This window comes from Anguilla rostrata, chromosome 1, assembly GCF_018555375.3.
Source record: "Anguilla rostrata isolate EN2019 chromosome 1, ASM1855537v3, whole genome shotgun sequence".
NCBI lineage: Eukaryota > Metazoa > Chordata > Actinopteri > Anguilliformes > Anguillidae > Anguilla > Anguilla rostrata.
In genome coordinates this window covers 67,330,523-67,346,765 of record NC_057933.1, presented here as the reverse complement: position 1 = coordinate 67,346,765, position 16,243 = coordinate 67,330,523, and the positions used below count along the sequence as shown (strand labels likewise).

Below are 16,243 nucleotides of genomic sequence, written 5' to 3'. Positions count from 1 at the left end.
TAGATGATTCTCATACATGCCAGAGCATTTTCAGTATTTCAAAAGAAGCCAAATTTATCCTCTTGTCAAATCTTGTTTTTTCATGGAAAACAGAGGGTGTTTTTCCGCAAGACTCAGCAGCTGCAAATGACTGGAATCAAGATTGGGTTGAATTGTTGAAATTGTGATGTAATTGTGGTTCCCATAGCAGTTTTACAATGGGCCTGGGCAAAAATGCACATTTCCGCTCATAGTTTCTGAGCAAATCACTTCTGATTTTACAGGATACTGCATATTTTAGCCAAAATACCTGGATTCCAAAAAGCATGTTCAATAATGCAGTAAGAAAACCACATGCTTGCTCACAAAGGGACACATAATTATCCAACCAATATTTGCTAACAAAGGATAAATTATATCTTATCAATGACCAGTTAGTTCAATTTTTTCTGTCACATTTGTTTTCTGATCTGTGTTTTTGATTTGCATTTTTTAAAAATTATACAAATGTATCTGAACTGACAAAGACTATTATCGAATTTAGGATTTTTTAATAAATAATTGTGAATACTGGAGCACTGAATTTTGACCCTACACAATGCTGGTTTATATTGGATAAGACAATAAAGACATTAATGTTACTCTTCTGTACTTCGATACCTGCCAGAAACATGCTTTGGCCCTTCTATTTTAGCCCTCACATCCATTGCCTTGACAAAGAAATGTCTCAAGAGGCAAAGGTGCCAAAAACAGGTGTCAGGACACAGCAAGGAATAGCATTCTGCCATAGGGTCAGTCAGTTGGGCATTTGGATTACACAGGATCTAGAGACTGCAGGTAAGTGAAAAACACTTTTTATGCTTACTTTTAGCTTATTTTAAGTTTTAAAAGAACGTTAACAGGTTCTAACCTGAAGGCACAATCATTGTTTTTCTGATGTTTTATAAGATGTCTCAAAATGAGGCCCTCAGAATAAGAACAATTGTCCCAACCTCCAGTTAGTCTTAAAACATTTAAATGTTTTTTTGTTTGTTTTTTTTTAGAGATAATCACCATTACTATTTAGACAGTAAACTTTCTACAGGCAAATGCTGGAGAAGCTAAGTAAGTTATTTGCTACTTAAAAGCTGCAACTTTCAAAGGCAAAAATATTTTTCAGCCAAATCAATCTCTGTTTGATTAGGTCTGGAAATGATATAGGCCATTTAAAGAAGTCTTTGAGTAGCTTATAGCGCTGGAACAGTACACCTCATGTAGATATGTTGAAAAAACAGAACAGTTTCAAAAATTATGCAGAATTCAGTGTTGCTGTGTTATTCTGTTAGTGTAGAATTTTGTAGTTTTGAGTTGTGAGAATGTTAATGATTGCACACCCCTGCCAATGTCTGTCCTTCATAAAACAAACACGCATTACATACACAGAATGTGATTAGGTTCTCCACTGTGCACAGAATGTAACATAGAGCATTGTTGCTCAATGACTTAATGTGTGTTACCGTAGTGATCATAGTGACACATATAACAGATTCCAGGTTTTTTTTTTCTTTCATTTTTATCTGCATTATCTCACTCACATGTACACTTATCTCTTCCTCCCTCTCTGAATATCACTTTCTCACTCACTGCTTTTCAACTTTAGTTCAGCACAGCAGTTAACCTAGCCAGAAATCGTGGAGGTTCCCAACCCCCTGAAGATGTACGGCCTGTACCTGGAAGCAGTGAATGACTACATCAACGAGTCCTACGGGGAGGATGTATGGAGACTGATTGAGGCCCGGGCCGAGATCCCACATCTTAAGTTTGTTCGCCACCAGATGTACAAGTATGTACACTTTCCTACACTCAAAGCTCAATGCATATGATTCTCTGAGAGATATTCAATAGAATAAACTGAGCTCGCATGAAAATGCACAAAATAATTGCACCACAGCATTCTCTTGTCAAAGACAATAGATTTCCAATAGCAATTTTGTTTTCAGGAAATCATGAAAAGACAATGCTCCCCTTTCAGTTCTTCGAGCCATAAAAACCTTGCAGCACAAGAATACTGAAATTGGTTGACCCCACTGATGTAAAGGCAGCATAGATGAATTAGCTCCATTTCCAAAACATTTGTGCCAAAAAATTCAGCAACAAAAGACTGTCTCAACCTTTGTTATATCTCCATGGAAACAGGCTGTATTTCCTCAATCACTGGTAGCAACAGCTTTTGTCACTAAGACAAAATGGATGAGCAATTAAAAAAAAACAGCCTCCTGTCGTAGGAAAAGGTTCATCGTCTTCAATTACTCCTTTTTTATAATAATCCCATGCTATCGCTTATAGCTTCTCCAGGCTGAGGTAGTGATAATAAGCCTCAGTTTTATCATCTAGGATTGTCATGGGGATCACTGGCGCATGAGGACGTCTTCCAGTTTATGACATGACATAAATTTGGAAATGATTTGTGGCAATGGGAAAGTGAGATTTCATAAACACCAAATTGGTTGCACTAGCACGTCCTGTCAAAGACAACAATTTAAACTAACAATGTTTTACAATGAAGAGCAACATCATTCAGTTATTTCAGTTATTTGTCCATTGGTCCTAGCATACCAGGCAGTCAAGGGATCAGCCCCAGCATACCTTCACAAGATATTCAAACCCTACATGCCAGCCAGATCCCTCCGTTCTGCTACCTCAGGACGCCTAGCACCTCCCCCTCTTCGCACCTGCACTTCCAGAACACGTCTCCTGTCTGTTCTGGCCCCACGATGGTGGAATGACCTCCCTGTGGAGGTCAGAACAGCTGAGACTGTGACCCATTTCAAACGACGACTGAAGACCCACCTCTTCAGGCTGCACCTCTCCCCATCCCTCCCTTCCCCCCTGTAAATGACTAAACTTAGGGTTGTAACTAGGCAGCTGTTTCATAGGTGACTTAGTTGATGCGCCTGTCTTAACGACTAATTGTATTTTTATTTATTTTTATTTTTCCATAGATTGCGTTGTTGCCGTTCTCGTTGTTAGTGTTAATCAGTTTAACCATCAGGGTCCAAGTTGAACTATGCAGTTGTTCCCTGTACTTGGACCGGTACTTCTCTCTAGGGTTTTCGTCATACTTGTTCCTGGTTATGGTTATACACTTTGTTGTACGTCGCTCTGGATAAGAGCGTCTGCCAAATGCCTGTAATGTAATGTAATGTAATATTTCAAGAGTCAGTGGTTGTGTATGGTAGCTCACGCCAACCACAATGCCCAACTATCCCATTATTAATAAGGTGTGAGTGCGGTATCCAGTTTCTGTCAGTGACAGGTCCTTAACAGAAAATCTCCCTCATCACAGTGACAATTTGATCCTACGCTTGGCCAAGGCAGCTGGAGAGGTCCTGGGTAAAACCCATGATGAGCTGATGTATGCCTTTGGGGTCTACATGGTGAAGAGGATTGGCAATTATGGCTATGAAAGAATTTTGAAGGTGACCCAAATTAATCTTCTTTGCCTTGGTGAACTGTTGCATTGGTCTTTTGAAAATTAGTAGAAATATATGTTTGGTGTGTTTGTCTTTTTTCATCTGTAACAGGTGCTTGGGCGAAACGTGCGAGACTTCATCAATGAGCTAGACAACCTGCACGAGTACTTTCGTTTCTCGTTCCCCAAGGTACAGCCACCCAGCTTTTGTGTGGAGGAGGAGTGTGAAACTAGCCTGACCCTGCACTACCGCAGCACCAGGAAGGGCTTCACCCAGTTTGTGAAAGGTAAGAGATTTACAAACGAGCATGCGAACAGTGAGCCTAGCTCACCATGGTTGTCATTTAGAGTACTTAATCTGTGTGAGGGAGTTGGAGTTTTGGGAGACCAACCGCGACTGAACAGGGGGTTCTTTAAGCTATTAACCAGAGGTAAAATAGCCACAAAGTCTCAAGAGACAAGGGAAAGGAAAACAATACTCCTTAGGGAGAGTATCCCAAAGAAAAGCTCTACACAACCCACGTACTGGGTAAAAAAGAACTAAGGCTTAAGGAGTATGAAAATAAAACAACTGCCGGAGCAGAAAACGGGGCAACTCAAAGAAAACAGACCTCGAACCGAGGCTGAAAAAGTAAAACCCTAAAGAAAGAATACTGAGCTTAGATTGTGGCACTAACTTGTTGCCAACAATCTAAAAAAAAAGCTAAAGACTGTTGTGCTAATTTTATAGCCACAACAATCCAATATCGCAGCTCAATCCTTTTCCTTTACCTTTACCTTTACCTTTACCTTTACCTTTACCTTTACCTTTACCTTTACCTTTACCTTTACCTTTACCTTTACCTTTACCTTTACCTTTACCTTTACCTTTACCTTTACCTTTACCTTTACCTTTACCTTTACCTTTACCTTTACCTTTACCTTTACCTTTACCTCGCTTGACAGAATACCGGCTCTCATGCAACATAAGTGACACTGAAGCAAAGCTTATCGGCTTGCTCAGGGTTTAAATAGAACACCAACAGGTGCAAATAGTAAAAGGAAATTTGCACGTGTATAATTCAATCAACTCAAATGGCCGTAATAACTGAAGAAAAGGTGCATAAAAAAACCAATGGCCGTAATAACTGAAGAAAAGGCACAGGAAGGAAAAGAAATGGTGGCATCAGCCAAAACCATGACAATCTGATGTTAAAAATATATCCTTAGTCTTGTTTCTTCTTATGTCTATGTTCACTCCTCAGGACAGTTGTCTCAAGTTGGACGACAGTTTTACAACACAGACATTGAAGTGGAGATCCTATCCAAGGAGGAAACTGAGAAGATGACGTATGTGGTGAGTGAGGAGAACCATCCCTTCTTCTTTTCCTGCACCACCTTATATGGAGTATATAAACAATAAACCATGACAGGCTTTGTTTTCTGGATGCATATGCATGCCTGGGGTGGAACTGCTGTCCAAGGCTGAAAGCCAAGTGCCATTTCCACTGCAAAAGTTCCTATATATGCAGAGAAAACATGGATTGAAACAATTTATTCCACTTACATCACAGCTGCTTTCCATAAAATACAAACACACAATAACAAAAAAAAATTCTAGAAACGATCACATTTTGATATGTGTAAATCTGCCAGGAAACAATTTCTCATTTGCAAAGATGCAGAAAGAAATGTAGCATACTACAGAATCTTTGCAATGGGCCAAAAAGAATTGTTCAATCACAATAAAAAGGAGAGATATTTAGTAAACAGTGTAGGAAACTGACTTAGTCCATTCTACACAGAACAATAGTTAAAAGCCTGTTATCTTGCTACATGATTAGTTAAAAAATAGCACTGTTGTGAGCAAACTAGCAGTAATTATCTAAGCAAATCAGCACAGCTGAAGTGCTGCATTCTAGCTAGCTAGCTAGCTAGCTAGCATTACAGCTAGATAGCTAATACTAGCTTATGTTAGTCACAATTTTGTGGCTTAAAATGACCATGCTGACATATCATAGGTTCTAGTGTATAAGCAATGTTGATCCTTTTTTAAAGCAAGTGTGTGTATCTCTATGGAATATGCTTTAAAAGTGAGAAGGATAAACAAATCCAGAATGTAATAACCTTATCCTGGTCATAACCTGGTGTATATTGCATGTCATACTTGATGACCAATAGTTACTACATACCAAGCAACCAAGGCTGCCAAAACTAAACCTGTTTGTCTCAAGGTCAAGGAATTATTATAATAATTTTTTTTCCCAAGAACAGCCCAGTGCATCATTTAAATGATGGTGCTTTGCAGTAGGAACAGCAGTAAATATTTAATATATAATTTACAAATGGATAAATCTTCATTTATTTTGCCTGAAATACATTCCTGTTTTGAGTTGGTATGGTTTAGCTTGCCTTTGTAAGAGGATATTAACATACTTTTAAAGAAGTATTTGTGGGGTCAAGTAGTAAATTTTGCAGAATACATAAAACTTAATAGGCTGTGCACTATATTATCACCTGTGCACTAGTAACTGTTCTGGTTCTCTCAATCGTTTAAATTCTAAATGTAAATACTAACTTTATTTATATTCTTAAATTCATTAAATACCATTGAAAGAACCAGAACAGTTAATAGAGCACATGTGATTGCATCACCTTTGAAATTCCTGTAACAGTGAGCTTCCTTTTTGCTACAGGTCTACAAGATGAATTTTGACAACGCCGCCTTCAAGCACCGCATGCCCCAGCAGAAGACTGCTCCGGGGTACGAGAAGCTGCCCATGAAACGAGGCATCTTTTTTGACATGTTCCCCTTCAGTGTCATCTTCCGCCGGGACATGACCATGTATCGCATTGGGGATGGGCTCAAGGAGGTCTTCTCAGACCTGCAAGGGAAGAAGGTCAATGAAGAGTTCACTCTGGTGCGCCCTATGCTGGAGTTCAGCTGGGATAATGTGAGTGCAGGTGGCGGTTGTCTTTAACTCTGTGTGTGGATGTAATCCAGCCTCTGACAAGAAAGAAAATTTAGCACTCACAAGAAACAATGCAATGTTTACTTTTAATTATTTTTATGAATCTCACTGAAGTCTATTCAGAATTGTAATGCAAATTATGTGTCTCACAATTATCAAGATACAAAGAAAAACTTTTTTGCATGTTGTCTGACTTTGAACCCAATAATCCAACCTTTCCCTCTCATCATCTAATCACACAAGATCATGTGATTTAATCATTGTGATATGAAATTATGCGCTTCTGAGTTGTTTTTGCTTTGCTATACTGTAGTATCACTGAAAATAAAGCATAAGAAAATAAACCATCATATTTTCAAGGGGTATTATACTTGTATTTTGCACTATAGCAGGATTACTCAACCCTGTTTATGGAAGACTGCAGGGTATGTTGGCTTTCTGATGTTACTCAGCACATCATTTCTCAAATAAAGCAGTTGATTACAATTAACTCATTTCACCTGGTTCTTAGGGTCTAAATTAATGTTAATTTTAATTTGAGTACAAAAATGAGCATATCCTGCAGGTCTCCAGGACCAAAGCATTCCTCTCTTCTGTCCACCATTTTCTCTTGCATCTCTTGGTAACTGTGCAGCCAAGTATTTGCTCTACCATATTCCTCAGATCTATACCCACCTGAACAATGTCTTTGAGCTGCTGTCAAAGGCTGTTGTGGAGAGCAAGCAAAAGGTGAACATTCCCAAACTGAGCAAAGAGGAACCAGAGGAGAAGGAGGAGAGCGAGAAACCCAAGGAGGAGAGAGGTACATTCATGCCCCCTGATAAGAACAAACTATAATAAATAAATTATACTAATACCACTGTTAGGATATGATGTTTAAAATTCAACAATAAAGAAACCTGCCATTTAAAATGGTAGAATTAAAGATGCTGGCAAGATATCAGTAAAAGCTATTCGGTCAGGTGACATCAGCTACAATTCATTGACGTCTCATTTTGTTGCGTGCATACAGAGATCAAGGCAATAGAGGAGATGAAGGGGACGGACCAGGAGTACAGCAGTGCTCTGACGCAGTACAATAGCTCTGCCAACTCTGGTGGAGAAGACATCGAGCTGCTGGCCTTCCAGACCGTCACAGGTCAAACTTCACCGCACAGGATATTAATTTTTTTCCCTGCAGTAATTTATACTGTATATAGCTCCAGCAGCATGTACAATTTTTGGTTCAGTGCCAGGGCTACATAATACAAAATATGATGAAGCAGCAAGAAAAAGATAGACAGTTTCTTACAAGCATAGTAGTGAAATGTTGTACCGTACAGTATTGCTTTGATCAGGCCTCTGACATTTCAAAAAATTTGCATTGGATTGTGAAAGAAAAACATCACATTAAAATGATAAACCATGTCAGATCTGAATAACAACATTGCCAGACCAGCATCAGGAAGGTATTGTTTCTGGGAGAACTGAACTTATTCTGTCTCATTCTAAGACACAATCTCTGTCTATCCCATCAGTATTTCGCTTTCATTAGCATTAATAACTGGCATATGCTAAACAATCAGCAGAGATCAACAAATGGCAGCCATATTTCAAAGAGCATCAGTGGAATGAACTGCCATATAAAATGGAAGCTGACTTATCAATACAGTCTATGTAGATATTTTATGGATACTCATAAAAATGAAACAGTCTTTGTCAGATGCATTTGACCATCCTGTATTACAGAGAGAAAAGATGTAGTGTAGAAGTAATTATCATCTGTCTCTCTATTCATCATTCTATTGTAAATGTGCACTTATTCTCTCCAACCCCCAGGAAAGTGCAGTGAGACTATATTTGAGGACATGCGTGAGCCACCGAAGAAGCCTCTTCACCTGAAAGGCCAGATGAAGTACGTCCCACAGTGGGACTCCCTCATCTTCCTTGGGACGCCAATGTAAGCTTCACTTGGGGATTCTTGCATGCCAAGCATCCAGCCCAATGTGGAAAGAAGTCTGTGACAATCAGATAGTATAAAAGCACATTTACAACTACTGTTACCCATTCCTTTTCTTGGGTTGGGCCTGTGAATGAGAATTTGCCCATATATATAGCCTGGATAAATAAAATCTAAAATCTAAATCTAATCTCTTTTCAGTATTGAAACAGTAGAGGACATGATCAAAATGGGTGTGTATGTCAACGATCTGAACCTCCATGATTCCAGCAGAGAGCTAATTTTAGCAGGAACTCAGCAATCAGCAGAACTGCAGCTAGCTCTTGACCAGGTATTTTTCAGTGTGAAACATATGCACTCTACACACACATAAAGGTTGGCAGGGGCCTACACACAGCCGCACAGAAGCAGATGCACACAGCTTCAAAGAGAGAGGATTAAAAGCTTCATCTTTAGCCAGCTGACTGTCCTCAATGCCCTTATTATTGTATTGCATGATTAGCAATTGCATCAGTTTAATTGAAATCACCCATTGTGAGTACACAAAGGTTATATCACCATCTTCTGTGTGGTTATGTGAAAAGGGGGCAGCTGCAGTTTAATGATACTTATGCAAATTGGCACAGTGGCATTATTTAATCTAGGCCATGCCATTGTGCCATTGGCCCCCTAGAAATCATAAATGACCCACTAGAAACCAGTTGGGCCCAATTGACCCCCTACCTGATTGACCAGGGGGAAAAAACAAAATGTAACAGTACTGTTTTCTTTGTAACTTTACATAACTTTAGAACTTTTTACATCAGCAGCCACACCAGTAACATTACTAAATGTTGCAAGTTAGTTAATATAGCTAACATGATCTATTTAGATAACATTCTGTATTCATATAGTAATTAATCAATAACATCAACATTAGTTATGTCTTGTATTAATGTAACTTCTCTAGTTGGCAAAGTGAGCCAGCTAGCTAGCTAGTTTCGCAGAGGCATAAACCCTAGTATTATCTTGTTAGCTAGCTAGTTGGCCATCTGTAGCACTAGCTGCAAATCTTTTTATCTAATGTCACATCAGTAATGCTCCAAGCTAGCTTACTAGCTGGCTAAACTACAAAGTTAGTTACCATATTAACTATGGTGAATTTCTTGCAGTAAAATGAGTTTTTTAAAAATCAGTAACTGTAAGGTTAGCTAAGTAACTTAATTCTTACATTACTCAGTCGTGGAAAGACAGTGCTAGAATTCTATCAGCAGTTGCTAAGGTAAAGCACAATTGTTATTTCAACGATTGGACGGGTATTCTGCTGTAAGATGAGCATTCCAATTCAAGTTAGTGGGGGCCATTTGTAAAATTCAATGAATGTATTTTTACTGTGTTTTTACAATAAAAGATGCATTCATATATCATTAATTAAAGATTAATTAATATAGTGTGTTTGTACAATAAAAGTAAGTACAAATTTACTTCCAGGGTGTTTCTGAGTTGTTGTTTTTTTTAACTGACTCCTGACATTTGAAAATGGCCCTCTAAAAACAGTAGTGAATCCTGGATTAAACACTAATAATGGATGGATGGACATGGACATGGATAATCATGCAAAACCATGAAAACAGGTCCATAAAAATTGTAGATGTAATTCTTATTTACATTGTTTTCCTCCAATATTTCATTATACGCAAACCTCTACCAGATGGAAGCTCGCGCAAACTTACATGTGCAGTTGCTCTGAATAGTAAAGTATGCGATGTGCGCATTCACATCTCTGCTTGTGTCCACCACCCAAGGAGCAGCAGAAATACGCCCAGCTGCAGGAAATTATCAAGAAGCTGGACGAGGAGAAGAAGAGGGGAGACTCGCTGCTGTACGCCATGATCCCCAAGGCTGTGGCCGACCGCCTGCGGAAGGGCATCACGGCCCTGGAGACCTGCCAGGTACAGACAGGGCACTTTTATCCAAACCAACCACTTTCCTGTGCTCCTCTAAAGACTCAGTGTTTAGTGGCCCTTACAAAATGGAATATAGAGATGTTACATTGAGATGAAAAACAGTATGAAAAAAATAAAAATGCAAGAAGTACCTTCTTGTGTACAATAAGAATAATACAAATTTGTATGTGTTTCTTGACTCATTGATATATACATTTATTAATTACCAGTGCTAGAAGAAGTTAAGTTGAGCTTTGTTAATGTTAAATAGAACATTGATGGTCCATTGCTCCACTTTCAATGTTCCCTCACTGATGCCATGTCTTTAATGACATGAGTTTGCATGAGATGCCAAGAATCATTCTTACTGTAGCTTGACTTGAGTCACAGTAGTGCTTTTCTTGATTTTGCACAGCTTTCTGGTTTTCTGTAACTGACACACATAGGTTTTATCTATATATGGTGGCACGTGTATGTAGAAACTGCTTTGGAAAATATATTTGTAATTTTTCATTTTCCAATATAATGCAATACTTAAGTGTATTTAAACTTTAAATGTGAATCTAGAAATCTTTTCTTAAGTTGTGGATGTGCACTAATTGGAAATGATCTTATTAATGCCTTTCATCTCGTTGGTTGTAGGTCTTCCCAGATGTGACCATCCTTTTCAGTGATGTGGTGAAATTCAACGAGATCTGTATCCACATCACCCCCATGCAGGTGGTGGACATGCTGAATGAGATCTACATTGTCTTCGACACACTCAGCGAGAAACACAACGTGTACAAGGTGACAGGGCCAAAGCAGGGGATTCTGGGAAGGCATTCAAAGACAGAAACTGATCCTTTCCTCCATGAGCTCTGATGTATGATGATACCATGGCTAAATTTCACGGCCTACAGCATTAGCCGAAAGTGAATCTTTGTCATGAATGTAATAACACCATTTGTGCCCATTCAAATCTATCTCACTGCCGGCGTGCCACCATATACCAATACTTACTGTATTTACTTTGGTGTGAATGGAAAATTTAAGTTGAGCTCCTCCATATCGTGTAACAATTCCAGGTGGAGACCATCCGAGATGCTTACATGGTGGTAGCAGGGGTTCCCAACAAGACCACCTTCCATGCCCACCACATCTGTGACATGGCCCTGGATATGCTGAGCTCTATTGACCATCTCAAAGACCCCTCCACTGGAGACAATATCCAGATACGTGTGGGTAAGTCCAGTATCAAAGATATTCTTATTAACTCAGTGGTGTACATGTGTAGGGTATACTCTCTCAGCCTATATGTGGGTGGATGGCTTAGCTGCCATCCCAATGAGAAATTTGACTTGAAGTCATACTGTGCCACTCTGTTGGCTTTTGAAATAGTGCCCACAGGCTGGTGAAGAAGTAGGCATCCAAAATGAAACATGAAAAATGAAATGAGTCTACTGTAAATGCACAATATTAAAAAATTAAAAAAATGTGGACAGTCTTTTATTGTATTGGGACTTTCGGATTGGGATTTGTGATGTTAAATCTGAAAATTGAATATAATGTACAAGAAAAGTACTGATTGTGAATCACTCCACAAGGTATCTCAGAATCACAAGGTCACAGAAAAATGAATTCACTATATATATTTTTTTCATAAAGTTGACTTGTGTTGTGTCCTGCAGGGATCCACTCCGGCATGGTCGTGGCTGGGGTGGTGGGGCTAAAGATGCCTCGCTACTGCCTGTTTGGAGACACGGTCAACACTGCCTCCCGCATGGAAAGCAATGGGGTGGTGAGTGGGAGCCACGTGTTTTTGGGCAGGAACTGCAAACATTTGTCCATGGGGTTGATGCGCTGGTGCACAATGTTTCCAGGAAGCTGGTTAACTTTCTCTTTCTGATGTTTGACTATGTGTGCAGGGAATGCAAATCCACATTAGCCAGACTACCAAGGATCACCTGGAGCATGAACCCTACATCATTGAGGAGAGAGGAAAAATCTTTGTCAAGGTGAGACCCCCTCGCAGCTGCCGAACTCACTGCCTTTAGTTTGCTTCCTGGGACAAACCAGGTACTACACTAGTGCATGAAGACATTTACATTTACATTCACATGATTTAGACCCTCCTCTGAGCAACTTACAACACAGTGCATTTATTTACACTGTTGACATTACTAAGTCTTTACGTGTCCACCTTCGATGTCCTCTTTCGGTATCCTCCTTCCATCCTTACCTCCAGGGTAAGGGTTACATGAAGACGTACTGGCTCAAGGGGAAGAAGGATCTGTCATTTAAAACCCCAGCAGAGCTGAGGTACAGCAGTGAGCAGAAAGATTCAGAGGACAGGAGCTCCAATAGGTGAGTTCAGTAACAAGGCATGCTGACCTTACTGTTCCAGTGTGGGTGGACAGCATATTAAAATCTGGCATAAAAGATTGGCATTAAAACCACAGGTTATTGCTGTTTTCCTCCTGTGACAGCTTTCAGATGTTTTGGCTAAAATTCCCTTTGTCATTTCCTGATTTGCAGCTCCAACTGTAACGATGCCAAACGCTCCACCTCCAACCTCAATATACCAAATGAGGAGCAGGCAGAGGGGAAGCCCACTCCACCTGACCTGCCACCCGATACCCTCCCACCTTTGGAAGGCACAACAGAGGCCCCCACCTCCTCCACTGAGCCCCAAGACAAAGAGAAGACCAAAAAGACTAAGAACAACAAAGGAGGGAAGCCTGACGCCAGCTCAGGGAATGCAGAGGAGAGGCCTCCCTCTGTTGGTGGCTCTGAGAATGCAGGTCCAAAACTCTATAACAAAAAGCACAACTATAAGCACCAGTACACTCGGTTACCGACTACCCATCCCATGCGCAGCACTACCTGTATTGTTCTGTGAGAACAACAGTGATGGAATAATTTGTCCCTACACCCCACCTCACCACTTAACTTTCTGACAATGGACTGGCTTATATGTACTAAAAATGATCCACTGTCATTGAACAAAAATATTGAGCAGTCAGTAAGACTGTTTCATAAGGATGTCTTCACAGTAATTATCTTAAGCATACATAAACACATGAAATGACTGTAAACTATTTTTGTTCATAAAAATTATATGTACAGTCACAAATATTTCATATTTTGGCTGCCAATGTGATATTGGATTTTTTATGTGTTTGTTTTGTAACATTTGAATGATGTTCTCAAAAAGGATAGTGAACAATAATGATCAGACTTTTATTTTATTTGAGTCACTATGGGATGGTTTTCTTTTATTCAATCTGTACTGGCCAAATTTTAGTTACTGTAGATGTTCTTGTGTACACAATGGCTATATTATCAGTCTTATTTCATAAATCAGCAATTGGCTGCTTTTGATCATTACTAGGACAATTTTCCACCATACAATATATGATTACAATTTCAATAACTCACTTCACTACTGTGAGGCTGATACACACAAGAAGCAGACAATGAAAAAATGCAAACTTAAAAGAAACATTTTATGATGTATTCAGATATATTTACTACTCATATTTTATTATTTTATGTAGATTTGTTTTGTTCCTTTGTTAATATTATGAGGTAAAAATATGCTCTAATATATCAAGACATGAAAGGTGCAGTCATTAAAGGTGCAGTGTATGTTTCAAATTTAAGAAGTAAAGGAAGTTTAAAGAAGAAAAAGATTTTTATCAGAAACATACTCTTGAGTCATTATATTTTAAAGCTACCATTATATTAGTTACCAGTTATATTTATTCTTTTTATGTATTTTATCCGGAGTAAAATCAAAGGGACCAGAAAGTTAGGACTTAAATTAAATATGAAATTAAATATGCCCTTTGATTTTTATCTTGGACTTATTATTTTATTTTTTAGTCAAGGATCTGCCTGTGTGGTGCATGGTTTTCAGCCACTGCTGACTGACAGTAGGATTTATCCTTTTCTATATAGTGTTAGGACAATATAGCATTAAATGACATTGCATCACATTTTATTTCAGAGACACCAAAACAACGATCAATAAGTCTGTACCGAAGGTCATTGGAACGAATACAAATGCAGGTCAGAGGAAGTACAATTCTCATAAAGTAGCAGGTATTCATAGCCATGAACATCAAGTCTAGTTCACACAGAAAAACTTTGACTGTGACATGACATAAGCCATGAGACCCTGACCCTGGCAGTGACCGGCAGCCAGTGGCGATAGTCATGGCGAGCACTAGTAGTATCAAGGGCATGTGTGGGATGAAGAGCAGCTCTGTTTTGTCGAGGTTGAGCTGCAGGTGATATCTAGCCATCCACTTTGAGCTTTCAACCAGACAGGCAGAATTGGGTGTCATCAGCATAACCGTGGTAAGAGAAGCTATGTGAAGTAATGACAGTGCCAAGAGATTTTTGTAAATGGAGAACAGCAGAGGCCCGAGTACAGATCCCTGCAGGACTCCTGTAAAAAGGGGATGAGGTGCAGAAACAGACCCCCACCACATGGTAGGACCTATCTGCTCAATAAGATGCTATCTGTGATCAGATTGACTCTCAAGAATAACTATCTCTGCAGGTAAAATAATATATTGTATCCCATTTTAGTCATTGAACAACTTTCCTTGTACAACTTTGTTGTCAATAGTGGTCAGAAGGATACAGGGATGTAAAATGTTCAATATAAGCTCACCACCATCAATCTTCTTCAGCAGGAATAAACATCATTAAAAATCAAGTCGGCTTTTTAAATACGGGAAGGAGGAAACTATGATGTGGATTGAGGGCAACAGGCCAGAGTGCGGTTTTGTACAAGATCCAAACAGTTTTAGCATACTCATCAGATTGAAGAGCGCTGATAGTAGAAGACCATCATTGAAAGGCAAATTCAGTTGCTCAGCTTAGCCAAACTGAAAGTCAAAGCATGCTTATCTAGGTGTTTCTTTCTCACTCTAGCCTCAGATAGCCCAGCAGTGTACTTCACAGTTGAAGGATGTTTCGCTTGTTTTAATTTTGTTTTTTAACTTATTTTCCAAACACAACATATGTATTTTACATGTTTCCTAAAATTGTGCTGTTGTAGGGCATAGTTCTGCCAATTTTTCAGATAACTGTGTATCATAGTCCTCCAAATCTGAGTGAGGTAGTTAGCAACAGTAGTTAATTTAATCTAACACATTTCATGACTGAATGCCAATTGTATGCTCTAGTGGAATAAAAAAAGTCAGAAAGTCAATTAGACATGAAATTCTGGCACATGATTAATGCATGTGGATTATAGTTATAGTACATTTACTGAGATTGCAAAACCAAAGCAATTTACGTAAATCGATGAAATATATAAAATATTGGTAACACTTTACTTGTACCCTTTTATGTCATTTGACATGAAGTGATATCATCTGTTATGCCATCTTGTGAGAGCTGTTATGTCATGTGTATGACAGTGCTATGTCAAACGGTTCAAGAAAAAGTATTACCAAATATTATTTTGAATTTGGTGACATGTGTGGCCCTTTCCATAGGGTAGCTGACCTCTTGAGCCATATATGAGTCCCCCTACATGGGCAGGGGTCCCAAAAATAATTAAAACAGGATTTTGCATTGTGCATTAAAGCCATAACGGCAAAAAAAAAATATATATATACAATTACACAAACACGGATTCACAGCCTGAGAAATTTGCACAGGAGAGAAGGACTGCTGACATTTTTATTACAGGCTGGCTGAGCTGCCACTGCAATGGAGACAAAAGGTATTGCTTATTATGCTGCTTATAATGCTTAACTTTGTAATAAACAAATGAACCATTTTCTGTCTTTCTGACACTTTGTACCCGCTCTTATAATAAAAAGAACACATCAATCTCTTCCATAATGCAATTTGTATGCTATAGTGCAAGTGGTAGGCTGCTCATTTAGCAAAATAGCAGCAAATTCACAACACAAATTAGTCCTCTTGATACACAGTGCACAAAAAAGGTACAGCCTAAAATAGAATGAAGTGTCATGAAATTCCTGAATTCTGT

General features: G+C 39.0%; 1 protein-coding gene across 2 annotated transcripts; it reads left to right on the top strand.

Annotated features, from left to right (window-relative positions):
* The first annotated feature begins 764 nt into the window (after positions 1–764).
* On the top strand, positions 765–16,017 carry LOC135263582 (soluble guanylate cyclase 88E-like). Of its 2 annotated transcripts, none has more exons than XM_064351805.1 (17): positions 765–816; positions 1,619–1,801; positions 3,305–3,437; positions 3,543–3,717; positions 4,675–4,766; positions 6,106–6,363; positions 7,045–7,183; positions 7,394–7,519; positions 8,200–8,320; positions 8,522–8,651; positions 10,105–10,251; positions 10,888–11,034; positions 11,313–11,469; positions 11,916–12,025; positions 12,153–12,242; positions 12,473–12,591; positions 12,763–16,017. In XM_064351805.1, exons 2-17 carry the CDS (start codon positions 1,674–1,676, stop codon positions 13,124–13,126), a joined length of 2,436 nt encoding a protein of 811 aa, XP_064207875.1. In that variant the 5' UTR covers positions 765–816; positions 1,619–1,673; the 3' UTR covers positions 13,127–16,017. The 2 variants fall into 2 exon arrangements, with proteins under 2 accessions (XP_064207875.1, XP_064207884.1); XM_064351814.1 differs by lacking the exon at positions 765–816 and adding an exon at positions 1,021–1,083.
* Positions 16,018–16,243: the final 226 nt, after the last annotated feature.